This window comes from Alternaria conjuncta (assembly GCF_024043145.1).
Source record: "Alternaria conjuncta strain BMP 0040 chromosome Unknown scaffold_12, whole genome shotgun sequence".
NCBI lineage: Eukaryota > Fungi > Ascomycota > Dothideomycetes > Pleosporales > Pleosporaceae > Alternaria > Alternaria conjuncta.
Genome location: NW_026250101.1, coordinates 957,400 through 983,189, shown reverse-complemented (window position 1 = coordinate 983,189; position 25,790 = coordinate 957,400). Strand labels below are relative to the sequence as shown.

Sequence of the window (25,790 nt, the reverse complement as noted above, 5' to 3'; positions counted from 1 at the left end):
CACCAGCCCGGAGCCCGTCGCGGCGAGACACGATACAATCAACTCCATGGCAGTGGCGACAGTGGTTGGAGTTATACCGGCGGTGGAAGGTATGGAAGGTTTGAGCCGTACGATAGGAGGGGCCCGCAGAGGAGGAGACGCTGATGGCAGGGGCAGGAAAGTGGTTAAGAGAGAGGAGAGACACCATTGAAGTCCGGGAATGAGGAAAATTGGATATCATGAGAATCAATGATGATCATTTTTATTGTAATAGTTTCAAGCCTATGCTATCCGTACAATCACTGCGTTCAGTACAGCCTGAAGACTTCCGTAGTGTCCCTTCTCCGTATCAACCCTGTTTCGCAAAAGCCCAGATCTGCCGGAACTGAGGATACAATACTGGCACCGCGTTGGGTACAGCGTTATACTCGGCATATCTCTTGATCGTCTCCATCTCTTTTCTCTCGATTTGGCTCTCTTCGATCGGTAAGTCCATTGTACTGCCGTTGCTTGTAGTGATGCGAGCGAAATATTCCACGTGACCTGGCGGATAAGTAGATGTTGTACCGTTAACGAGGGGCCTTTTTGCAACAACTGTAGGTGGTGGCGTTGGCGGCACCGCCTGGTAAGGTGATTGATAGGGCTGGTGCGAAGACGGCTGAGGATGAAGGGCGGGGGAGCTGGTTCTGCTAATACCGATGCTCAAGAAATGATTATCCGGAAGCTGCGAGGGCGCAACGCTTCCCAAAGCATAGGAAGGCGTAGAGCTGGCTTCTCTAACAATGGGAGTAGGCTTAAGAGTTTCCTCACGACTAGCCGTTTCGCGATCTTCGGTCCCACTCATAACCTCGTCTTCGTCAGGAGCGGATGATTTTCTTGGGTTTCGTTTGGATTTCGATGGCTTCTTCGAAGTTGAGAGCGGCTGGTCGACTGGTGCCTTTATAGGAGAGTTTGCCGTTGACGTCGCATCTGGTTTGTTGGTTTCGGAAGCGTTCAGGTTTGCGGCTGCAGAGCGTCGGGTGGCTCGACGCGTTACCATCTGAGGTGGATCTTCTGTCCTTGTGACGTTCTCGTCTTCTTGCTGAACTGGCGCTTGATCTGATGTGTCGCTTTCTTGCTGCTCGGACTTCCTTGGGCGGCCGACTATCCCGCCGTGTTTACCCCGCTTACGGTCTCCAGACGTGGCAGTTGGCTCACTTTTCCTTTTGATGGACTTCCTAGAGTTAGGAGGTAGCTTGTCCAAGTTTGACGGTACTGGATCAGCCGCAGCTGCAAGAAGATACGCAGAGGCAGATCCCGAGCCAGACGCTACTTCCTCCTCCATCTCGGCCTCTTGCTCGTTTACGGCTGTAGGGGATGTAGCCAGATCAGTCGTGGATGGTACGACGATGTCAGAAGCTGGATTGACAGATGTGACATCTTCCACTCCATTCATCTCCTCAGCCTTCTGGCTAGACACTGGAGGCGAAGGCGGCTGGACATCTGCCATCAGATCTTCATCTTGGGCTGGTGCAGTCTCGGTTTTTTCGCCGACTGTGTTTAGTGCAGGTGATTCCTGTTTCTTCATATTTCTCAAGCCCGTACGGGGCTTGACTGCCTTCTTCGGCTTCTTAGCTTTTTTGGTCTCGGGCTCGACATCGTCCTTGGGTAGGTAGCGTCCATTTGGGCCGCGAACCTTACCCGCGCCCGCATCTCGTACTTCCGACTCTGCCTGCAAATCCTCACTGGGGTTGGAGCTGATGTTGCGCGATACGGTACCGCCTATGGGATTTGATAGAAGAGCGCCACTCTTGTCGTTAGGTGAGGTCTGGCCAAGAGCTTCCTCGGTTTTAGGCAAGCCTGATGGGGGTGGCTCGGTCTGAGACATTGCATGACTATCCGATTTTGAGGCGAGATCTAGCGTTTTTTGTCAGCATAATGAAGGAAGCGGAAACGAAAGTGAGCCGTGAGATGTGGGGTGGAGTGAGGTAATCAAGTAAGGTTGGGTAAAACAGGCGGTGGTAACTTACGTGTCTCCTGCTGGTTGCTCTGTGAAGAAGCTGCAGAATTTTGAGACCGATGGGAAGATACGTTCTGACTCTCAAATCTCGGCTCTCCAGACGATTTGGAAGTAACGTTAGATGGAAGTGGTACAGGAGTCTGCTGTGTCGGACGTGGGTAAGTCTGCACGTATGGTTGGTACCGGCTAGGCTTGGTTGTACCAAACGGCACTTGGAGTTCTGGTCCTACGGAGGCTGTAATGGCAGAAGTCAGTATCTGCAGGCAGGATTGGGCGAGAGCTTACTTACCATCAGGTGTGACAAACCCGTGGGGCGGCTGCCCAGCTAGACAAGCTTTCTTCTGCAATCCGTCAATTGGGAACATGACTCCGGGAGCGGCTTCACCGCGCGCGTTATTTCGAACCATAGCTGATGACATCTCCTTGAAATGTAAGTCGAGGATTGGCCATTTGTCCTGGGTTTTGCCACTGAGAGACCGCACCCTACGGTAAGCCCTGTCCAATCTGCTGAATTCCTGTGCGGTACGCATCGGTTCTGTCAACGACGCGTTTCTGGGGGCGCTGAGGTATCTTTCCTGTATCCATGTAGCGAGCTCGACGTCATCCTGTGTTTCGCTATTGCACAGAACCTCGTGAATCTTCACTAGAGTTGGGATGTCGGCATAACCGAAGAATTCCTCAGGAAGTAGTGCTTCGGAAGCGACGTAATCAGCGGGATTGTATGGCATGCTGTATGTAGGCGCCATGGTCGTAGTGTTGACGAAAGCTGTTTTGGTTTGGGTGGAAGATAGGAAACAGCGTTGGGTGTGTGGGAGCCGAGCTATTGCGGACTTATCTGACCACGGTGACTGTGGAGTGAATACAGTTGAATAGATAAGGTGCGAGTGGTGTAAGTATTCAAGTCTTGCTATTGTCGCGCGACCCAAGTGAAGCCAGCGGTGAGGATTTTGACCGGGTAGCGGCCGGCGTCGGGCCCACGTGTGCGCCTGCGCAGTGCGAAAAGTGCAAGTGGACGTCGTTGGATCGGACCCAGGCGACTACTGTATGTGACTTGGTGGTAGTACTCGAGAATCTTGAGCAACTGGAGAGTTTAGAGCAAAAGGTGGGGAGCGAGTTGGTGACGGCGAGGGTGGAAGTCCGTGCCCAGTGGTGGTGTTCTAGAAATTCCGTAGCTTCGATGGAAACTTCAGAACGGCACAAAACCTGTCACCACCTTGGGAGCCAAAGAACTTGCCATTTATTACCCGACACAACACGTCCAGTACCCGATGCAGTGTACTGTAAATGTGACTCTTCAGGCATTTTCGTTGAGTGCAAAGAGATCTCGGGATGGTCCGCTGGTACCTGGCTACCTAGTTCGAGCTTTCCCGCCGCCGCGCTGAGTGCCCGCGAACCTGGAACTTTCAACACATGAGCAGATGAGACCCTCAGAAGCGAAACCCTCAGACGTCTATTCTATGACTAGCCACTATCAACACACTGGATATTCGCCAGCCTGAAGCTCATTATCTGCATCTCTATCTACCTAGGTAATCTCGGTTCTGAAAACCCCCACACACGCGCCAGAGCTCCTCTCCCCAGCCCATCATATCTTCCCTACGCAGATTCGCCTCCGAGCCCTGTTCCCAGGCCATTCCTCGCGACGTGACCATAGTTCTTGCCATGCTGAAAAGTAGCGGCCAAGCGTGGTCATCTACGTCGATACCGCGAGGCAACGCATCATGTATCGACTCTCTGAGGGTGTCTTCGCTAACGGATAGCGGGTCGTGATCATCGGCATGATTACGAATCTGATGGTAAAGATGGTTGCTTACATACCAGAGATCGCGAACGACGCGACGACAGCCTTCGAGTGTTAGGCGACTGTTTATACCAATGATCTCGCCACCGAAGAACAGATACTGCTCCGGTGCAGAATGCGTTCTGTCGGCTGTTCCATCTCTTCTATCACTTCGTGGCGCATCTCTGCCGCCCTGGTCTCGTAAAGCGCCGAACGGAACAAGTGACCAGCTTTCGGTCTCTTCCGCATCCGTTGTTGACATGAAAAGCTTGTTTCTATCGAACGGACATGTGTTTGCGCCTTCTTCGAACCATTGCTGTATGCATGGCTTACCGAAGATGTGCCCACAAGGACGCAGAAGAACCGGTTCGTGATCTTTGGTGTAACTATTCCAACAAATGTGGCAAGGATCTGCTGCGGAACATATCGCGACGGGTATCAAGTCATTAAGATATGCCTCCCGCAGGGGAAGTGGCGTATTAACAGGCATCTCAAACGCTGATGTTCTTGGCTTTGGGTCGAATAGTTCACTACGGACAATGCACGTTAGGAGCTGGGGCTGAGGCTCTTATATTGGTATGAAGAACAAGCGTCCAAGAAGTGAGAGACACCGGTGAGACGTTACAGGTGACTACTACGATTTGCTAGCCTGATACCTAATTACTGTGTTGGCTGAGACTTCGTCATATGCTACATAGCGAATGACGTAGCTATGTAGTTGAGATCGCACAGCGAGTGTGCGCGCGACAGTAAGTCCGCATCCTTGCTTCGTTCCGGAATCGGTATCAACACTGTGCTATATCGTTTCTAATGTTACAACTTCCGTGGGATAAGTACGACCTCTGAAGCTCGTCCTGGGGTTTTAAAGTCGCAGCCACAGTTTACCGCTTCACTGCTTTGCTGACGCGGCGGCACTCGTCTCGTGGCTCTGCGCGCCGCTTTCGAGACATATCGCAGCTATCAGAGTAGTCTGGTCGGCATCCTGCAAGGGCCTGTGTCTTTGTTGGCTTGTAGCATGCTCGTATGGTCTGAGTGAGCTTTGGCATGGGGCTTGTCTCAGCCCGCGATATGATCGAAGTGCGTAGCGGAACCGGCGCGTTATTCTTCTGCAGCTGTTCCTTAGTTACACGGTGCCAAAATATCTTGGCAAAACGCGAACGAGCAGCTGGTGATGATGACGACCCTATTTGTAGACTTAGACTCAAGGAGCGATTTCGCCATTGAGATTGAAGCGTTCTCAGATCACTCTCGATCTCTGGATGGTCACTTGACACTACCCAGGCCCCAGGCTGGTCCGACAGCCGTATCTTGAAATTAGCGATTGGTGCCGCAACGGCAGTTGGTCCATACTTGGCTACAATGCTCCATGTGTCGTCCCGAAACCATTGCGCTATGTAAGACATGGGTACATCGCAGTACTCCTTACCTCCAGTCTCGCTGGCCGTCTTTCGATCTACCCATATCTTACGCATAAGAAGGTGAGTGCCTAGTCCCGACAAGTCTTGAGGGTTAATTACGGTGCCGAACATGAAGTGTTCCCAGCCATAGCCCCACTCAGCTTCTGGACAGTCAGCTCGGATGTGCGGCTCCCTTGTGTTGCCCCGTCGCAATATTCCCACAGCATGGGTAATCTCATGTACGAGTGTTGCAGCGAAAAGGAAATCGTGCCGAAACTGCGCACATCGCGACGCGGCTTCGTACTCACCAGTCGAATAAAAGTTACTCAACCAGTCCGCCATTTCGATCCTACAAGAAAATTTGCGCTGGAATGCCGGGCAACATGACGCGACATGGTGTGGACTTGCATTGTCCCGCAGTGAACGGGCGTATACTCGCTTCGCAGACGGTAGGAAGTGGAAGGAAACGCTGTGCCCAAGGCAATGCAAAGCCTCACGCACTCCGGCCAGATATTGACTGCGTTTCTCTTCGGACGCGTTCGCGAGCGGGTCTGAGAGGTAAGTCTTCTTTGCATCGTTAACTATGCCTATCAAGTCGCGTCCGTATAGAAGCGGTACAAAGAAAGCGAGGACGGTGTCATGGCTGAGAAAATGTGATGCCAACCGAAGCATCTGCTGCATAGGCCCGTTACTATCAAACCAACGCAACGTCGGATGGATTGGATTGCGCAAGTCTCCAGGCAGAACACTTTCGTCTTCTAGAAGTTTGAATCTGTCGTTTTTATTGCATGCTGCGATCAATCCGTTGATACCAGGGTTGGCTTCTGGGGCGACACGTTTCTGTCGCAGCGGCATCTGTTCCGTCATCGTTTGCGAATATGGAAAGGGTTTTTGCGCACCTGTACTCGTCATAATCCAATGAAGTATACATATTGGAGGCATGACCATTGTGGAGAGTCAACCACGACATAATGAGACAAAGCGGTGAGTCAAATGAACGACATGCCTGTCAGCTAGGAAGGAGGGTGGCCAAACTAGAACAATGCAGAAACAACACTTGGTTCCTAGAAGTTCGAGAAACATTGTGTTGAGCATGGGAAAGTCATCGTAAAAGAATCTGAACCACTGTGAACCAGGGTGGTGATCGGACGCATTGTGCAGCGATATCCATCGATTCTTCGGAGAAAATTCGGACAGTGGCATTTAGGTAAGTCGAAAAGTGAATGTGATAACGACCGCTCTGCGTGTGAGCACATGTGCCTGAACCAGCCGGAAGCTATTCTTTCAAACGTATTGAAAGATTTGGCGCGCTTTATGGTAGATGCGTGGACAATAATGCTGTCGTTCCGAGCTCATGTGGGTGGCTGGGGCGCCTTCATATCTTCGTAACATGTCCAGGGAAACTATCCAGTTGGTACAATGCTGCGAATAGCTTCGAGCTACTGCATGAGACTTGTGACAGACTGTCGTTCTTGTCGTGAATGGAGTGCGTCATCGCAACGAGCTGCAGGTGGAGGTAACAATCGAATTAATCTCTATTAGCGTCGTGCGCATACTAGGAACTTTAGAAGTAGCGAAGCCCGCGCTCAAAGAATGCAATGATTTTGAAGACTGATGAATGTTGTGATGTTATGATGATCACAGAGTGAAGTTTCGGACGAAAGGACGGCACCGAGATCGGGACGCGTCGAAAGGCTTGGCGTCATGTGCTGGCGTGTCTTAGCGTGTTCAGACGCGTTTGCCCCGCTGTTTGCTCTTCAGGGACCGTTGGCCACATCCAACACAAATCTCCTCATTCACCGTTACACGCACTAGCGACGAACAGCTGGCCAATGCTTCAATGCTCTCAGTCACACCATCCTGCAAACCCCGCCAACCCCGCCATCGCTAGTTCGCAAGTTGCATGCACCCGTGGGTAGCTCCCGCCTAACGCGTCAAATCAGCTTCTGCATACATCAATACGTTGCCGCAGCATCTCACTCATAAGCATAACCTAGCAATGGACTGGGACGACTTCCATCGACGCGCCAAGCGTGTTGTGCCACAACAGGAGCTCAAAGCACGCCGGTGCTGGATTGGTGTGCTCGATCACCGCAAGTCTACGCAGGATGACTTCAAGGAAACCGATTTCTTATGGATGATAGGCCACAATGTAAGCTCTATACCCTTCCCTGTTCCGGGATAACGATTTTTTTGGCGGCGTCAATGCGCGCGGAATACACCTCGAATGCGCCGATGCAGTACCATGCCCATCCGCTGACCTGCTTCTAGAAAATTCCTATCAATAAGATTCAGGATACTTACGAGAAACGGCATGATCTTATCGGTGTTCGCATTAGTTACAAAGGCTGTGTCGTCGACCAAAGCGATATCGTCAAGTCATTCTTAGTGCCGGAAGACAGTGTCGTGGTCTTTAATGCCGTAGACCCGCTCAACGCAACGGTACAACATCAAACACAAGACCCTCCATCGCTCAGGGAAGAGATCATTCAAGCCGAGATCCCGCGTCGGCACCAGGAGATTGAGTCTGGTCACGATGCTGAACAAACAGCAAACAACCATGTCAACCCTGGAACAATGGGAAGAGAACCACTACGCTATGGTGCTGAGACAGCCTCCATTTCCTCTCATGGTGCATCAAGCCATTCGGCAACTCAACATAATCCCAGCTTTGCTTCGCCGTTGACATCGAGGCATACCAGTACTTTGAGTAGCCGCGCACCTGCACTCGACTCAGATAGGTATCCGCCGTGGTCTCAATCATGGTCTCCTGTTCAATATTCTGTGCCAAACCGATCTCATCAGCTACCACGGCGCTCTTCTAGTGAACTAAGCACACCGTCAATTCCAGGGGACAATTCCCACCAGGCAATTCCTCGACCAACCGCTGCTTCAGTTACGGGAGGTGCAGCGCAAGCTGCTCATCGTGAACCTACTGATGCGCGTCCTGCGGCACCATCGATGTACCCAATGAACAATTGTTCCGCCGTCAAGGAGGAGAGACGGTCGCCAATCTCTTTGCAACATACGTCCCTTGCCCAAGATGGCCATGTGGAGCCGGAAAGCAGTTTTGACCCGGAAGGGATTTTCAACAGAGATGCCTCGCCGGAACAAGATGTCCAAGAAGAGTTGGGCTCCGTTGATCGATGCATTCGCTCAGTCATTGAGCTACGAGACCCTGACATCCTTGAGGCTGGCGTTTCCACATCGCTCAAAGTTCTCGCAAGCCTTAAAGACAAGTTTCTAAGATACTCAACATCTAATGCGGACGCTGCGGCATGGGTACAAGCCATTGAGAAGCTCATTCCCCAAGCGCAGCGAAAGCGCACTGTGGTCGGCGTAGTGGGCAATACTGGAGCTGGGAAGAGCAGCGTCATCAACGCTATGCTTGACGAAGAGCGGCTCGTACCTACCAATTGCATGCGTGCTTGCACTGCGGTGGTTACCGAGATCTCGTGGAACAGCAGCACCGACCCAGGCTCTAAATACTGCGCCGAGATTGAGTTCATCAGCCAGGCGGATTGGGAGAAGGAACTCACAGTTCTTTTGCGCGAGTTCCTTTCCGAGAATGGTTCTCTCTCGCGCGAGGCGCAGGATCCCAATTCTGATGCCGGTGTTGCATGGGCAAAGTTCCATTCCGTCTACCCGTCGGTCGCCAAAGATGCTTTAGGTGACTGCACCATTCCTTCGCTCATGTCCAAGCGATCCGTTGTCGACGTACTTGGAACTACCAAAAAGATACGCACGGCTAGACCGCAGTCTTTCTATCGAGAGCTCCAACGCTACGTGGATAGTAAAGAGAAAGTTGCCAAGAAGGACAAGAACAAGGAGAAGGTCTCCAAGCCAGCTTTCCAAACTGAGTACTGGCCCTTGATCAAGGTCGTCAAAATCTATACGAAGAGTCATGCGCTCTCGACTGGTGCAGTCATTGTGGATCTGCCGGGTGTTCATGACAGTAACGCTGCGAGAGCTGCTGTTGCTCAGGGTTATATGAAGCAATGCACTGGCCTTTGGATCGTTGCTCCTATCAATCGAGCTGTGGACGACAAAGCCGCTAAAACCTTGCTCGGAGACTCTTTCAAAAGGCAGCTCAAATACGACGGCGGCTTCTCCAGTGTTACATTCATCTGTTCGAAGACAGATGACATCTCTATCACTGAAGCAATCGACAGTCTCGGGCTCGAAGAGAATGTTGCAACGTTTGAAGAAGAACAGGAACGCCACGATGAGCAGATAAAGCAGATTCGGAGCAAGATTCAAGAGTTGAACGAATCGCGAGAGGTCTATAAGCTTGCGATGTCGAGCGCAAGTGAGGACATTGAGGTGTGGGAATCACTCCAGGAGCAACTGGACGACGGGAAATCTGTGTTCGCACCCCAAATCAAGACTCACAAACGCAAGAAGGCCGTCTCGAATAAGCAGGCACGCAAAAGGAAACAGCTTTTCGATGACGATACGGATGATGATTTTGAGGATTCCGATTCCGATGAGTCTAGGAGCGACGATGAAGTCACATTCCAGGGAGAAAGGAAGCGGCTATCCGAAACTGACATCAAAGAGAAACTGAAGGAGCTAAAGGAAACGAAGAAGAACGCTAGGCGAGAAGGGATAGCAATCAAGCACTCTATGGACGACTTGAAACCTCAAATACGAGAACTGGAAGCAAAGAAGGATGAAATCAAAGCTGAGATCAGCCGCATCTGTATTGCAGGCCGAAACCAGTACTCCAAATCGGCTATTCAGCAGGATTTCGCTGCCGGCATCAAGGAAATCGACCAGGAAAACGCGGCCGAAGAAGACGAAGACAACTTCAACCCCGACGAGGAGATGCGCGACTACAACCAGGTTGCTAGGTCTTTGCCGGTCTTTTGCGTCAGCAGTCGCGCGTACCAGAAGATGTGCGGCCGAATGCAAAAAGACGATGAAGTGCCCGGATTCCTAACACCCGAAGAGACGGAAGTGCCCCAACTTCAGAACCATTGTAAGAAGCTTACTGAAGGCGGACGCATTCAAACTAGCCGCGCGTTCTTGACCAGCGTCTGCCAAATATTAACTACTTTCAACCTCTGGATGTCAAACCACGGGGCGGGTTCGAAGATGACGGACGAGGACAAGCGCAAGCAGGCCAGCTACCTAGGGCGGCGGCTTACTCAGTTAACGGAAGGATTAGAGGCAGCCATTGGTGCTTGCATCAAAGAGATGCGATCTGAGATGAAGACTCAAATCTTCGACAAATGCCCAGAGCTCATCAACAAGGCCATTGAATCTGCACCAGCTACAGCACATGCTTGGGGTTACAAGGATCAAGGTGGCCTCGCGTGGGGATCCTACAAAGCTGTCGTTCGACGCGACGGCGTTTATCATTCTTCTGCGGCCGGCCACCGTGACTTCAACTCCGATCTTGTGGATCCCATCATCAAGCAACTAGCAACGGGTTGGGAGCGAGCCTTCCAGACGCGCCTTCCAAAAGCATTTGATGCGTATATCGGCAATTCAGGCACGCTTCTTCACAAGTTTCACGAAGCCATAGAAGAGCGTGCGAGGACCAGCGGCGTTGGCCTGGCGAATCTCTCAATCTTGAAGACACAGGTCTGCAACTACGAGCAGCTATTCAAGGATCTTGGGGTTACGCTCATCACTCAAATGAACGAACTCCAGCGGGAAGCGAACCGTGACTTCAGCCCTTGCATCGCAGGCATCATGCATGACGTATACGATGTGTGCACAGAAGAGCGTGGCGCTGGATCTTACAAGCGCATGAAACAACACATGGAAGATCATGTGGAGCGGGAGCGACACAGGATGTTCCATGAAGCCATCGCCACAGTCAACAAGCACCTTGATGACATGTGTAAAGCACTACAAGAGTCGATGGAAACCAAGGTTGATGAGATTTTCGTGCAGATGGACAGGGACTATACCCGAGTGCTTGGCGGCACGGCTGGCTGCCAGCCCCTTAATCTGCAATCAAAAGAAGAGAGGGAGCTGAGGTCGGAAATCAGAGAGATCTTGGCAGGCATCAATGCGCAATTTGAGCCCATCGCTCGCGGCGACATCTTAGCAGAGAAAGATGCAGAAAACAGCACAGCCGAGGGAGAAGAGCAGATGGACGTTGACGTGGAGGACGACCGCAGCATCGTTGACTCCGCACAGGACTCCGTCGAGGAGGACGTTGATGAGGCAGCTCCGATGGAGACTGAACCATCTATGTCCAAGAACGGTGGCGACCATGTCGACCGACATACCCGAGTCGACGATGAGGTAGATGAGGAGATGTAGGTGTGCTCACGACACAGCATCATCTTAGCCGTCGATATCTGTATTGCTTCATTGTCCGCTGCTTTATACCCCAGGCGTTAGTCGAATTGCCAAGCGGGCGTTCAGAATGGGATGGTTTCTTCCCCGAATCAGTTGACAAGAAGGGCCTGATTAGGTTGACTCGCGAGCCCATGCGAGAGGAACTGGTCTTTTTCGGTGATAATACGAGAGGAACGAGCGATCTTTCTTGCAATTTCAGTCGGTATTTCTCCGGTGTACATGGTGTCTTTAGCCACTTAGTTCTGGGCCGGGTGGAGACATGGATACTTGGTGTCAGTGCGTTACCAATGCAGTCTTCAAAACATCTCCATGAATGTGCACTCGTGAAATTGAACCCATCGGTAATGTATCAGCATCTCATACAAAGAAAAGCCGGACACCCTGGAGCCTACATCAAGATGAAAACACGCAAAGTAGATAATCTAATATTAACGTAGGCTCTAGGGTGTTCACTTTCCCCCAGAAGAAGGTGTCTGAGTCAACAAGTCTTTTGTTCATGCGCTCCTGAGCGTCTATTGTCCTTAACCAAACTCCGTGAACGCCGCGTCGTTATGCCATGCCCGATACTAATGTATTGCCACATCTAATCGTCCCACTCCTCATCCAGGTTGTCTATTAACCTATCCTCATCTTCATTCCTTCGTCCCCTCCGTCCGCTATCCTGGCCGAGCGAGACACGACTGTAGCCCCGGCGGGAAGGCATGAAGCGCGCACACGACGAAGTAAGAATGATGAACATGTCCTTCACGATGTCAGCAACACCAACAAGACATTCGAGCGTCTGTTATCACCACCGGGCACTACTACTACTCCTTCTACGACAACAGCGGAGTAGACTTACAGAGAAGAAGCGCCAGATGCCTGCCCACATGGCGTAGTTGGGCAACTGTCTCCATCCGCGCTGGTGCATGACGGTGCGTTGGTAGACGCAACCACCAGCAAAGTATACGGCTACGGCGATCATGACGATGACACCAAAGACGCCGCCGGGGCCTAGAGCTTGAGTATCCTGGTGTACGCCGCCGCATGCGAAGGGCGAGCGGCCTTCGAAAAAGTACGAGCAGTCGTCTACTGCCGCGACGAAGGACACACTTGTTTTCGCGAGCGGGTCGTTGTCGCAAAGCAGAGAGATGATGGTAGTCTTGCGGCGCTCGGTCTTCTTTGAGCCTTTCTTTTTGTCTCCGTCATCCTTGTCATCGTCATCGTCGCCATCAATGATCTCGCGGGTGTCGAGAGAGGTGGGTTCGAGCGCGCGCTTTGATTTCGAGGACAGATCTGGGCAGAGCGAACCTCCGGTGTAGTTTAGAATGAGCTTGCGACCGCGGAAGATGGGTTCTGAGTTCTCGAGACTAGAAATCGCAAGGTGTTAGCATTGCGCCTCAATGGATTGTTCTGCCTGGATGTAAACGAGCATCTTGAGCCCCTCCATGTATCCCCACTTCATAGAGTGTGAGACTCACCCAATAGCCCACTGCTTGTCTCCTCTCTCGTAGAATGCGCTGACGTTCTTCCAAAGGCCCTTGTCTAGATCTTGCACCTTGTCCAGCTCCTCCACTACAGGTCCACAGAAGTTGATTGTGAAGTTGGCATTGTAATCGTAGCCCTTGGCATGCCAGCTGCCTTCTTCGCCCTCCTTCTTGCTACTTTTCTTGCCATCCGACTCCGATGGTGGCTGGCGGCGCATAGGGTTCAGGTCGAAGAAGCGCTCGGACGTGGGTGAGATGACGGTACATGGCTTGAGCTGTTTGTCCGAAGCGGCCGCTGCGAATGGGCCCGACGCTGCCAGAAGCAGGAGCGAGTAGAGTAGGGATATCATCGCGTAGTTGATCGGCGCACTACGCACTATGAGGGTCGAGGCGTGGTGACGGTGAAGGTGGAGCTGATACGATTGTCCATCTTCGCAACACGTTGACTTCCGGCGCCGCGCCTTCCATGTCGAGTGCCTTGCAGCGGCAGTAACGACGGGCGGTAGCGCCCAAAGCAGTTAGCGCGGCCAAGATGGCGTGTGCGCGTCATTACGGCTGCAATGGAATCCGAGATCCCTTTCATCGTCTGATGCGCCCAGCCTCATTCATTGCTATATAGGACACTGCACCCGTGGCTGTCTTTGGTTCAGGCGGCGCGACAATCACCCTCGGCGAAGACAACAACTGCGACAAGGAACCTTGTTGTGAAGACGCGACCGGACCCCTATTCCTCGAGCTCCCTCATTCGGCGGATCTAGCCGGAACGGAAAGAGCTGGAGAACGCGACAATTCGACATTGAAAACATGTCGAAAGCGAAGACTGACAAGGCGACTAAGTCGCTGGCTGAAGAGCCTCATGGCTATGAGTTTCTAGGACCGTAAGTCCATCCACGACTTTTGCGCGCCCTGACGATCATAACGCTAACCTCGTTCCAGCCCCGGAGCTTTCATCATCTCTTTCGGTCTTCCAGTTTTGGTGTACGTCTTCACGTTTCTGTGCAATGACATCTCTGGATGCCCGGCGCCTGTCCTTCTCCACCCTTACAGCTTCACTCTCGAGCAGCTGAAGAAGGAGGTAGGGTGGACTGGCTTCTCGGGTCTACTCAATACCCAGGCTTTCCTTGGTACCCTGGCCTACTATTTCTTGAGTCTGTTCCTCTACCGATTCCTTCCTGGCCAGGAAGTTGAGGGTACCGAGCTCAGGAGCGGCGGAAGGCTCAAGTACAGGTTCAATGCCTGGAACTCAGCCCTCTTCATCATGACTCTTCTCGCTGCTGGTACCATCTCCCAGGGTGCCGAGTTCCCCGTCTGGACCTTCATCACCGACAACTACGTCGGCATCCTGACGAGCAACATTCTCATTTCCTACTTCTTGGCCACTTACTGCTACGTCGCTTCTTTCAGTGTCAAGCACCCCAAGGACCCGTCTATGCGTGAGCTTGCTGCCGGTGGCCGTACCGGTAACATGCTTTACGACTGGTTTATCGGACGTGAGCTGAACCCCCGTGTCAACATGCCTATCTTCGGAGAAGTTGATATCAAGGCATGGTGTGAGCTTCGCCCCGGAATGCTAGGATGGATCATCCTCGACTTGGCCTTCATCATGCAGCAATACCGCAACTTCGGCCGCGTCACTGACAGCATCCTCCTCGTCACCATCGCCCACACCGTGTACACATTCGACGCGCTGTTCATGGAGCCCGCTATCCTTACCACCATCGACATTATCGCCGACGGATTTGGTATGATGCTTTCCTTCGGCGACCTCGTCTGGGTGCCCTTCACATACTCCATCCAAACCCGCTACCTCTCCAACTACCCCGTTGATCTCGGTCCCGTTGGTATCGCTGGCGTGTTGGCCGTCCAGGGTATCGGATACTACATCTTCCGCTCCGTGAACAACGAGAAGAACCGATTCAGGACCGACCCCAACGACCCGCGTGTCAAGCACCTCAAGTGCATCGAGACCGCCGCAGGTTCCAAGCTTCTGATCAGTGGCTGGTGGGGCATGGCGCGTCACATCAACTACCTTGGCGACTGGTTCATGAGCTGGAGTTACGTTTTACCTACTGCAATGTCTGGTTACCTCATCAAGAACGCGGCTCAGTCTCCCATCACAGCAGCTCAAACCGATGCCTACTTCTACCAGAACAGCTACGGAAAGTACGCCGTCCCTGGTGAGGCCAAGGGCTGGGGTATGATCTTCACCTACTTCTTCATGGTCTACTTTGCCATCCTACTTATCCACCGTGAGCGTCGCGATGAAGAGAAGTGTCGCAGGAAGTACGGCAAAGACTGGGACCGCTACGTCGAGCTTGTCCCGTACAGGATCGTACCTGGCATCTATTAGAAGGTCTCTTCCAAGACTTCTGATTGGATGTCAGAATCAGGGTGTGACGCTACCGCTTCGCGCGGTCGAAGACGTGCACCCATTATGTTTTTTGTTTGTATTTATATCTGGAGGCTTAGGATGGAATGCTACCGCAAGTTCGGTTGAAGACATACATCCATGTATCATTATTGGGGAGGAAGATGGAATGCTACCGCACGGCCGGTCAAAGACATACATCATGGAGAGCGCGACGGAAGTAGGAAAACGGCTGCAACGCTATCGTGAAGACGGTTGAAGACGTGCACCGAAAATTTAGGGACAGGTAGATGGACATGTAGCGCTATCGCTCTCAGGCGATCGAAGACGAACATGCCAAATTACAATAATGTTTATTCATATGACATAAGCCGACCATGCAATAGAAGGTGTGTTATAAGAAGTTGAGAATACATTGATACTAATAACTAGAGTCGTGCTGTCCAGCAGCGTATAAAGCAGGTCATTCCGTCATCATCCCACGTCATCCCCGTCATAAACCGTAGTTAGAAAGAACAGAAATCGTAACATCATCGAGAGCATGACCAAAGTAAAATCATGATCGTAAATGTAATCACCTAACAGCCGCACCCTTCCGATAGGTCTTCGTCTTCTCATCCCACCCATCATCCCCCGCTCTCCTGCTCCCCCGATGACTCCTCCTCTCACTCCCCGCATAATCGCTCTTACTCCTCTGATCAGCATACTTCCTCCCGCCGTAGCCACCCAGCACTAAGCCAGCCGCTGTGCCCAAACCAGGGAAGATCACATCCCCGATGATCGTGCCTGCGCCTGCGCCGAGAAACGTGTCTCTGTTCTTGTGCTTGTCCTCATGTGCCTTGTCAAACGAGTGTGATTTGCGTGGCTTGTGTCTGCGTTCGTTCCGCGAGCGGTCGCGAGAGGTGGAACGGTCGCGGGTGGAGTGGCTGTGATGGCGGTGGTGTCTGCTGCTGTTGCTGTGCCGGGGTGGGGAGTAGTCGTCCGAGTCGGACACGGAGCCTAGACTTGTGCTGCGATCGGAGTCTTGATCTGCGAAGCGCACGCGCGCGGGTTGCGAGTGGCTTCTGTAGGGTTGTAGAGGGGCGCCGAGGTAGCCGTGGTTTTGGGGCATCGGCTGTTGGGGTGGGTAGTAGCCGCCTGCTGGTGGTGTTTGCGGGTATGGCGCTGTCATGGCTTGGGCGTTCTTCTTCTCTGGGTAGTACTGCTGTTGCTGTTGCTGTTGAGGTGGGTAGCCATAAGGTTGTTGCGGCGGTGGCTGAGGATATGCTGAGTATGATGGAGGCGGCGTGTTCGCATATGGAGGATTGCTAACGTGTGGTCGTGGAGGTTGCGCAGGTGGTTGTTGGTATTGTGGCGGCTTTGGTGGCTGCGGTGGATATGGATTTGGCGGATGGCTGCCTGGCAGTTCATGCGCAGCCGCTGTACCTAGATAATATTCTTGCGCTGCCATCTCTTGTAATCTCTTGGAGTATTTGCTGGTGGCGTTATTTGTTTGGAAGAAGAAAGGTACGACTGGAGATATATGTAGGTATGGTATGGATGAAGATGCAAAATGCGAAAGACAATACGATCACAAGGCCTTGGCTAAATAAATACCAAGAGCGCGTGCAACTGTCACCAGTCCGTAGAAAGTACGACGTTGATACGTCATTCGATCAACGGATCTGCTTCGGGAACGCTTAGCATGCAGCTCGGCCTGTCCGGGGAGCTCGGCAAGCTTGTCAGCACGAGGCTCACATAAGGTTGATCTATGGCGAAGTCCGGAGGGAACTTCCGGCACTTTCTTCGCGCGACGGAAAGCTGACGTGATGGAAGAAGAACGAATAAATGTTGACTCAGAAACGGTCATGGGTACGCTATTAAAATGTAGAAACATAATGCCCGCGGGCTGTTGGGTATCGATCATGAAAATGTGTCTATGTTGTGTTCAATGCAACGCCACAACTAGACCAAACGCCAAGAAGGAAAGGGAGGGTCCCGCTCCAATGAGCGTTCTCAGCCTCCCTGGCTGCGCAACACAAGGCGCTGGGCAGGTTCCTCAGGATTTCGTCGCCACTCCTGTGGTCACGAGCGGAATGTTCTGCGCTTCTTCGTCGTCTCGCTGGTCTCCATAATCCCTACGCATGGGCACACCTTCGACTTTCTTAACGTTTTTGCCCTCGTGCCACATCATGATGCCTGCAGCACCCGCCACTCCGCATCCCAGAGCCACAAACAGACCAGTAGCCCAGGAAGGCCGGTCGATGCGATTATAGTGCCACATGTAGAAGCATAGAACCACCTGGAAGAAAGTATTCCATACATTCATCCATATGACGAAATCCATCTTCCAGCTCTTAGTGGGTGGGGCGCGAATCGCCGTGGGCGGTGGGTCGGGGATCATCTGGACGGGAATTGGTACAGCTGGATCTTCGGGATCGACGACGGTTGCGCCTGCTTTGTCAGGCAGCCGATCTGAACCTGGAAGCCGAAACCATCCCCGATGTATGCCAGCAAGACGTCTGATGCCCGTCTCCGTGCGGGCTGATCCTCCGATTCTCCAACAAGCCCAGTAGTATAGATCGCGGAACCTCCAAGGCGCGAGACCAAATCCTGTGACGCAGAAAAGTGCGTTGAGGATTTGCGAATCGTACTCGACCCACTTCCGGCGCGGGGAATTGATGTCGTCACAGGTAGGTGTACACATGGCGGGTGCGGCGTTACAGAGTAGGAGGAAGAGCATACCGCCCCAGGCGACGACGTTCAGGCCGTAGAGCGTGATGAGGAAGCCGGCGGGTGTGAGGAACCACTTCCAAAAGCCTTTAAGCCCGATCATGAACGATTTCTTCCATGGTAACTTGGGAGGTGGTACGTAGCCGTTGGCATACTGCACCATGATTAGCATGTTTGTCTGGACGGTGGAGGAGAAGACGTACCCGTCCTGAGGATGTCCGTTTTGGCTGCTGCGGCCTATCGTCGTCAAAGTGCTCTGTCGCAGAATCGGAACCGTGCTTTGAATGTATGCCGGTATTGGGGCGCTCGTCGTGGCCATCGTACCCCGCAACTTGTCGTGTATCCTCCTCAGCCAGAGCAGGAAAGGGTTCGGTGTTCAATGCATTGCTTGACGAGACTTTGCGCTGGGCACCGAAGGACGGCCGTTCAGATGGATCTATCGATGATGCCGCGTTGGTGGAAGTGCGCGACCGCTGCTCGCCCTGGCTCGTTCGCGAGCCTGCTCTCTTCCGTTGCGAGTCTTCGTTCCATCCTTCAGATCCAAACGAGCCCTTCCTAATGTCCGTTATCGAGGGTGCTTTGGCGGCAGTGGTCCCTGCGGCAGCCCACATGCCGGGCGGCGGGTTCACGTCCATCAATTTACCAGTCGCGGTACGGATCTTGTTCGAGACGATGGAGGCATTGGTGGAGGTTCGTTCGCGCGTCTTGGTAGAAGGCGACTCTGCGGTAGGGCTCGCTGCATTGGGGTTGCGAATGCCCTCAGGCTGAGGGAACGGCACTGGCGTTGGTACGTTGCTATTCGGGGAAGCCATGACTGATGAGAGTGAAGTGCACGCTGGCGCTTGTTTTGTAGGGGATTCGCCCCGTTGAAGCGCGTGTGCGGTTCGACGTGTCAGCCAAGTGGTTGATCGCTGGTACGATTGGCAATGTCACAGTGCCTTGGCGAGATCCCTGCTTTCCGTTCGCTATCACTTGGGCCGGTATAGGGGTGCTCGTATGAAACCGGCTTCGAAGAACAGCAGGAGCCGTCTGAAAATCGACATGGTTGCGAGTGCTGGGCACCCAAGGTTATATGGTGTCGGCGCTGGCGTGGAGGGAAGGAGACGGCCTAGATTGTTGTGGACGCGGCTCCTGCCAACCCCAGACCCACTGACGTGCAGCGCGTATAAGCCACCGTTAGATCGCTGTGTATACGAATACGCGAGAGGTACTTCGCCACACGTAATGGCGTCGCAGTCCGCGCGTCACGGTTAGACTTGCGAGATACATTAGAGTTTTGGGTGATTTTTGTGCTTCGTTTATGTATCGTATTCAGCAGAGTTTTACTGCGAATACACCTTTCTACAATGGTACCATCGTTCGAGTGCATACAGTATGGGCAGCCGGAGTCGCTCCGACGCGCCCCAACGCAGCCATCGCATTGACAACACAAAACAAACAACTGATAAAAACAGTCCGACACCCTCGCTCTCAACTCGATACTTACAACAAAGCCAGAGCGCCGGCAATAGCGACAACGACGGGCATGTCGCGACCCCTCGCTGCGGCAGCGTTTTCTGTCTGCTCTGGTAGACCAGAGCTAGTCGCACTCGCGGCCGAGCCAAGGCTCGAAGAAGGCGTGTCAACAGCGCCGCTAGAGATGGGTGTCTCGCCCTCAGGAATTGACATGGCGCCAGTGGAGTCTTGAGGGGGGATTGATACGTCCGTTACAGTGGGCATAGGAACAGGCGTTGTGACGACGGAGATGCCAGACTGTGGTGGAATTGACACGTCCGTCACGGTGGGCATGGAAACCGGAGGGATGACGGACACGTCCGTTACACTGGGCATAGAAACCGGGGGAACGCTCATCATGCTGCCGGTGCCTACTATTGTTAAACACGTTGCGCGACAGGCCGAAGAGGGTGTACTTACATGCCGGGCATGGAGGCTGAACGCACTCCATGTAGCACGACCATGGGTCGACATCATCAGTAGCGGTCTGAGTCTGAATAGTATAGAGGGCTTCAGACTCGGGCGTGGGACTGACGAATGGCGAGGTCGCGACTGAGGGTGTATCGTCTTGGGCAACGGCAACGCTAGCCAGAAGCAGAAGTGTGGGGATGGAGATTGCTGCGAGCATGACGACGGCCTTGCGAAGATGGTTGAATGTTTCTTGGAAGTTTCGAAGGAGTCTTGAACTGCGAAAACAACACACCTGGACAAGCTATAAGAATGGGCGCTGTCTGCTGCCTAGGCCGCGTCGCCCCTTCCCATGGTCGCTCGGCAGCCTTCGCGTGACTGGCGGGGTGTTTTTTGAGATCTTCGCTCCTTCCACAACCGAGTAGCTTCGTCGACGTGCGAAACCTTGCACCACCAATAGTCCTCCAGCACTTCTCCGCGCCCAGCCTCCAGTATGACGACAGTCGCCGTAACGACAGAGATGAAACGTGCCGTTGCGCCCGCTGCGCTGCAGACGTTCGTATCAATCGCTCCCGAGGCAGCCGCAGCATCAAGCCACCTTCCGAATGAGTTATCGCTCGCCCGCCAGATACTGCACAACCTCCAGTACCAGCACTATTGGTCCGACCTCCACGTACACACGCACTCACCGACTACCCACGAGCCCCTTCCCCGCCCGCTGGTCTCTGGGCTGCCCCCGCGCCGCCTCTACGTACACCCCGACGAGCAGGTGGAGCTGCTGAAGAAGGCCGACCGCGAACGGAAGGCGCGCACCGAGGGCGAGGCAGGTGGCTTGGAGGTCAAGGCAGAGCCGGAGCGCGAATGGATTCTGCCCACCAGGCTGAACGAGAAGTGGACGCTGCGTCGGCTGGCCCAGGTCTTCGATGCCATCACCATGGTCCCGTCGGCAGCAGACGCGTCGACAGTAGAGGGGGACCGCCCTACCAACCCGTGGAGAACAACCAAGCGCGTACTATTAGCGTCGGTGGACACGGACAGCACAGTCGTCTACTACATTGTGCACGATGGCGTCGTGAAGCCCCGCCAGAACTGAACAAGACCTTGCGCCAGTTGTCGCACACATCTACTATCGCAGCGCATATTGCACAGGCTGTCACGGAAAGGACACGTGCGAAATAGTTCATACTGCTACGAAGGACCGAACATTTCTCAGCTACGTCCACTGACATACTCAGCGTCCACGACCCTCATGGGATCTCAGGGAAGATGAAATCTCCCGGCTTCGGCATCTCGTAGAAACGACTCATGTTCACCTCCGTCTCTGGTGGGAGCTGGTGCCCCTCCGCCCACTCTCGAACCTGCTCATAGTCTCGGCATCGGTGCCTCGTGTTGAAGTCCACGAATGGCGTCGGGTCTGGCATAGTGTCGGCCTGCCACCACACTTGACCAAGTACACCTACGTCTGGATTACACATAAGCACCTGTCTTATTATATCCAAGCAGTGCGTCGTGTGTACTCGCACGATGTACTCGCTATTGACGAAGGGTCCTTCCTTCTTTGCCGAATAATAGGAATAGTTCCAATATAGGGTTTTACGGAGAAGGTCCTTCGAAACGTTAGTGATGTACTGTCCGCTACCTGATCTTGCTGCATACCAGACAGTGCAAGTGATGGAGGCCTTCTACGTTCGCTGGGAAGCCACCTCCATACTCTTGGCTGACTTTCACCTGGTCGTGCCGCAATCCGGTTCGCTCAGCTTCGTCCTCGGGTATCACAACACTTCGATCTAGTATGGGAATCAGAACTGAGTGTGCGCTTTGCTGGTACTGCTAGACAATCAACTTACAATTGACACCCAGCGCGTCCCATGCAGCATCAACTTCTGGTCCTGCTGGTTGGCGATAGATGTTCTGATGGAGAAAGCTACCGTTGAACAACTGCGTATGCCAATTTGGTTTCACATCTCGGACGACCGGTGCTGTTGCCATCAGTAAGGACATGTGTTCCTTGCGAGTCCATTACATACAGTATCGCGAAACATGATGGATACAAAAGTCATCTGGATCGGAGATCAACGCTGACCTGTTCACAGTGAAGGCTATCCATAAAGCAGCACCAACGTATACGATGGTACATGCTATGAGGGTCCTCACTGCGACTCGCACATCGCGGCTCGATCCTTGGAACGCTGGTGATTTAAGCGTCAGTAAGGTCGACGAAGAAGAGCCAGGCAAAAGAGTGTCGTCGTCGTCATGGCACTCGGAGTCGTGTTGGAGTAACCGCTCATGCCGAGGACGGTTGCGGAGGATGTCGAACATGAATAGATTGCAGTTCAGATGCAAGCGTTCTGAGATCGGAAACTGGTCGACGATGAGAGAGTAGCAAGAAAATCGCGACAGACCTGCTATCGCAGCAAGGGATGCGAGTCCTCCAAGTCGCTTTACCAGACGACTGGGTCTCAACACCATCTATCCCTACAATCCCCCACGTACGACTCTCGGTACGAATTGGACATCAGTACGACATGACCAGCCGTGTAGGACAAGCAGTGACACTGTGATGGGCGTCAGACATGTCAAACACGTTAGTCGTGCGATGTGAAAAGCGACATATATCACTCCGCTAGCAGCACCGCACCCTATCATGTCTTTGGAATTCCCACTAACAGTATCCAACCTGCTTTCATTGAGGCATCAATCACCGTACTGGTCACGATCGTACCGTACTATTGAAGGACCTGCGTAAAGGTATCCCAACGCTACCATAGCTTGACCGAATGGCTTACTCCGCCTTACTGCTATGGAGATGCGCTCTGCGCTCACAACGAATTGGGGTCACAACAGGCAAACATGTATGCCGCACTAACTATCACGACTTAGTCCGGACACATAACGCTGACTCAATAGCAACGACGCACAACTACATCTGTCCTGCACTCTTCACTCATCAACCAGTAGGCGTTCTTACCAGAAGAGTCCGTCTTGCTTGCTTCACTTGAAGGCGGTGTACATTGTGGGGCGCATCTGAACTACGCCTTCCCAGAACTTCGGACCAATATCACGTTACCGATGTTGTCTCTGCACAACCTACAGGGACGACTTCATTGCACCTGCGCGAGCTATCTGGCACATGATTCCCCGATGCTTGCAGTCAATGCGAGCAGATACAATATTACGCGCATACGGATGGAACATTACGCCATGCCCGCTACATTTGGCCCTATATCGTGATTGTGCTCCATCAGTACCGCAAGCCAACATGTACAAAGAGGTGACTCCCGTGGCAGAAATGGGCACTCACTATAGCAGCCTTCTCTCAAGGTTACTTCCTCGACATCCTTGAAAGTCACCGTTCTCTCACGGCCGATCATTCCCTGCTATGCATCTCGAACTGGTTCTCGTGGGTCTCGCCGCCCTTACGGCAGCTATGCCACTCGATAAGAGGGGTGACGACTCCGCGAATCAAGCCCAAGATATCAACTACAAGGAATACGCCGGCTACCGCCCGTACTATCAGTACGGAGATTATTCCTCACCGGCCGAAGCAGAGGCAGCGAAGATGCAGCAAGGTACGTTCTCTCGCCCTCCAATTTCCCGAATAAAAGCACTCCTAACGGTCCAGTAGAATCAGCGGCCACGAACATGAAGCGCGACGAACCCTTGTCCAAACAGGAGGTGTACGATAAGTACGACAAGTACGAGACCTACGGCGTCTACTACGAGAATTACAATCCGTACCCTGCTTCTGTAGAAGCCGAAGCCGCGAAGATGAACGCCAAGATGGAGAAGCGCCATATTGTGGATATGCCCAAGGACATGATGGATCAGATGGCCAACAGCGAGAAGCGTGACGAGCCCAAGGAGGTTCAGGCTGCAGGGGATTCTTGGTACCAGTCTTATATGTAAGCTTCTCCTCCTCTTTCCTTCTTCTTCCGACGTCTCTCCCCTAGACATCCAGTCTTCTCTCCTCATTTGTTCATTGCAATCATTCTCGTCTTCCTGTGCCGGATCAACACTAACTTAATTGCCTTGTAGCCCCTACTCAAACTACGGCAAGTACAGCGGCGCAGCTGAGGCCGAAGTCGCCAAAGCTGGATGCATCATGGCTGCGAGTGGCTGCGTTGAATGAGCCCTAGGCAAGGGCGATGGCTTGCTGCATGTGACGGAGTGAGGGATGATGCACACTAACGATTGCCGTGTCTTTTGTGATGATGGTCGCGCTGTCGCTCGTTTGTATGTAAAGCTGCTAGAGGGGTCGTAATGAAGGGATTGGAATAAAAGTGTCGCTCCTTGTATGTGGCTCTTTGATGATGTTTGGTGAATTGGCTCTATATTTTGGTCCGTTAGACTGCTTGACTGGTAGTAGCATGAACTTCGATCACCCTTAGATTTTGGTATGATAACCTACTCATCCTATCCTCAGAAGTAACTCAACAGTACTTTTGCCAAGTAGCAAAATTCTCTATAGGCTTGGTTGGTAATGGCAGGATGTAGCAACAAAGATTGGATCAACGTGATCGTAAAGAGTGGACACTCCACCTTCGCTTCGACTATCACACCCTCACTCCTAGACTAGCCATGGTATTGGCTCGGTCGTTTGTGTCGATGCAGTCGTGCGTGGCTCATCGGGTACGCGCCATCGGGAAGTGGAGCAGCCTGGGTACACTACACAGAACTACTCCTACGGGTGAACCTCTGGCGTTGGCGCATGGGTAACAAGGCCGCCCCTAGTAATACCCGATGACATATAGCATCACAGATATCGTTATGCGTGGGATGCAGAGGATTCAGGACTCCGCAGCAGGATCTATTGATCTTGTTGGATCGATCGGCTGTCGCGTATGGCCGTATAGGCGCTTGCTCCATCTTCCCATATCGAATATCGGTAACCTCGGCTCGAGTTGCATATGGCCCCAACAATGCACACACCCAGTCCCAAAGTTGCAGTGTGTAGTGCCAGCGAACCCAACGCAGTATGAATCGCATTCCATTACTACGTCTGAGAGGTTCGCCCATGTGCGCATGGTCAAGTGTACAACACGAGATGAAGAAATATGGATAAATCAGCCACTCATATTATGAGAGTGACGTGCAGGGATCAGTGTAGAACGGCCCCCTCTCAAGACAAATGCAATTACGAACCAGGAAAGATGGGTTATCTCAAATCAGCGGACGACTCCTGGACCGTGCTCGCAGAAGCCAGCTAGAAGGCCTGTCATGGTTCAGTCCGTAACGTTAAACTGGGGGCAGGGGGTTGGTCGTGTCGACACGCCCGAATGGATGACGCACCCGAGACGAAAAGCCCACAGGTGCCTACCTCTGGTCCTAACAACGAACGTGTATGTATGCGCCGCAAATATTGAAACGCATTCTTCCGGTGGTAGTCGCATTTCCTACTTTGCAAATGGTCCACTTGGCCAAGTTAGATGGTGATGGTTGTGCACTACCCTCGTGATGCACCCGCCGCCCATGTTTGTAGGCAACATCGTGGCACCAGGCTTAAGCGACCGGCGCACAGTCTCGCGCGAAAGGGCGAAGCCGGAGATTGGACGCAAGTGGTCGAATCGGAAAATAAGACATATGGATTATATAGAAGCGCAATGTAGAGCTCATATACCTCGCGTGCGTCTAACGTGTCGCAACGTTGAACAGGGCGGGCGCCCCGCAGAATAGCGAGCACCTGGCACACGACGGGTCCCGCCGTCAGGCTCGCCAGCCACAGCGCACCGGGCTCCACGGAGATGCGCTCGTGATGTGCAGAGCCGGTGTAGAGTTATACATCATATATGTGCATATGAGGCGCCTTACAGCGATGTATGAGGATAGGCAACGTACAGCCTGGGCGGCGATCACAGTCCGCTCGAGGCTT

General features: G+C 52.9%; 10 protein-coding genes across 10 annotated transcripts; 4 read left to right on the top strand and 6 right to left on the bottom strand.

Annotated features, from left to right (window-relative positions):
- Window positions 1-328: 328 nt before the first annotated feature.
- Window positions 329-2,724, bottom strand: J4E85_008285 (uncharacterized protein; the record flags this gene model as incomplete). Its single annotated transcript, XM_051472511.1, has 3 exons — window positions 329-1,875; window positions 1,989-2,018; window positions 2,268-2,724. The coding sequence occupies 3 exons, from the start codon at window positions 2,722-2,724 to the stop codon at window positions 329-331; spliced, it is 2,034 nt and encodes a 677-aa protein (XP_051323976.1).
- Window positions 2,725-7,154: 4,430 nt separating this feature from the next.
- Window positions 7,155-11,434, top strand: J4E85_008284 (uncharacterized protein; the record flags this gene model as incomplete). The annotated part of the gene is made up of 2 exons (XM_051472510.1): window positions 7,155-7,307; window positions 7,427-11,434. 2 exons carry the CDS (start codon window positions 7,155-7,157, stop codon window positions 11,432-11,434), a joined length of 4,161 nt encoding a protein of 1,386 aa, XP_051323975.1.
- Window positions 11,435-12,056: 622 nt separating this feature from the next.
- Window positions 12,057-13,289, bottom strand: J4E85_008283 (uncharacterized protein; the record flags this gene model as incomplete). Its single annotated transcript, XM_051472509.1, has 3 exons — window positions 12,057-12,215; window positions 12,315-12,822; window positions 12,934-13,289. The coding sequence occupies 3 exons, from the start codon at window positions 13,287-13,289 to the stop codon at window positions 12,057-12,059; spliced, it is 1,023 nt and encodes a 340-aa protein (XP_051323974.1).
- A 454-nt stretch (window positions 13,290-13,743) lies between these two features.
- Window positions 13,744-15,289, top strand: J4E85_008282 (Delta(14)-sterol reductase; the record flags this gene model as incomplete). Its single annotated transcript, XM_051472508.1, has 2 exons — window positions 13,744-13,817; window positions 13,876-15,289. 2 exons carry the CDS (start codon window positions 13,744-13,746, stop codon window positions 15,287-15,289), a joined length of 1,488 nt encoding a protein of 495 aa, XP_051323973.1.
- A 592-nt stretch (window positions 15,290-15,881) lies between these two features.
- J4E85_008281 (uncharacterized protein) lies at window positions 15,882-16,757 on the bottom strand (the record flags this gene model as incomplete). The annotated part of the gene is made up of 1 exon (XM_051472507.1): window positions 15,882-16,757. One exon carries the CDS (start codon window positions 16,755-16,757, stop codon window positions 15,882-15,884), a length of 876 nt encoding a protein of 291 aa, XP_051323972.1.
- A 588-nt stretch (window positions 16,758-17,345) lies between these two features.
- Window positions 17,346-18,831, bottom strand: J4E85_008280 (uncharacterized protein; the record flags this gene model as incomplete). The annotated part of the gene is made up of 2 exons (XM_051472506.1): window positions 17,346-18,173; window positions 18,223-18,831. 2 exons carry the CDS (start codon window positions 18,829-18,831, stop codon window positions 17,346-17,348), a joined length of 1,437 nt encoding a protein of 478 aa, XP_051323971.1.
- Window positions 18,832-19,501: 670 nt separating this feature from the next.
- J4E85_008279 (uncharacterized protein) lies at window positions 19,502-20,141 on the bottom strand (the record flags this gene model as incomplete). The annotated part of the gene is made up of 2 exons (XM_051472505.1): window positions 19,502-19,884; window positions 19,934-20,141. The coding sequence occupies 2 exons, from the start codon at window positions 20,139-20,141 to the stop codon at window positions 19,502-19,504; spliced, it is 591 nt and encodes a 196-aa protein (XP_051323970.1).
- Window positions 20,142-20,414: 273 nt separating this feature from the next.
- J4E85_008278 (uncharacterized protein) lies at window positions 20,415-21,014 on the top strand (the record flags this gene model as incomplete). The annotated part of the gene is made up of 1 exon (XM_051472504.1): window positions 20,415-21,014. The coding sequence occupies one exon, from the start codon at window positions 20,415-20,417 to the stop codon at window positions 21,012-21,014; it is 600 nt and encodes a 199-aa protein (XP_051323969.1).
- A 154-nt stretch (window positions 21,015-21,168) lies between these two features.
- Window positions 21,169-22,240, bottom strand: J4E85_008277 (uncharacterized protein; the record flags this gene model as incomplete). Its single annotated transcript, XM_051472503.1, has 4 exons — window positions 21,169-21,528; window positions 21,578-21,708; window positions 21,769-21,900; window positions 21,949-22,240. The coding sequence occupies 4 exons, from the start codon at window positions 22,238-22,240 to the stop codon at window positions 21,169-21,171; spliced, it is 915 nt and encodes a 304-aa protein (XP_051323968.1).
- Window positions 22,241-23,300: 1,060 nt separating this feature from the next.
- J4E85_008276 (uncharacterized protein) lies at window positions 23,301-24,050 on the top strand (the record flags this gene model as incomplete). Its single annotated transcript, XM_051472502.1, has 3 exons — window positions 23,301-23,490; window positions 23,547-23,823; window positions 23,957-24,050. The coding sequence occupies 3 exons, from the start codon at window positions 23,301-23,303 to the stop codon at window positions 24,048-24,050; spliced, it is 561 nt and encodes a 186-aa protein (XP_051323967.1).
- Window positions 24,051-25,790: the final 1,740 nt, after the last annotated feature.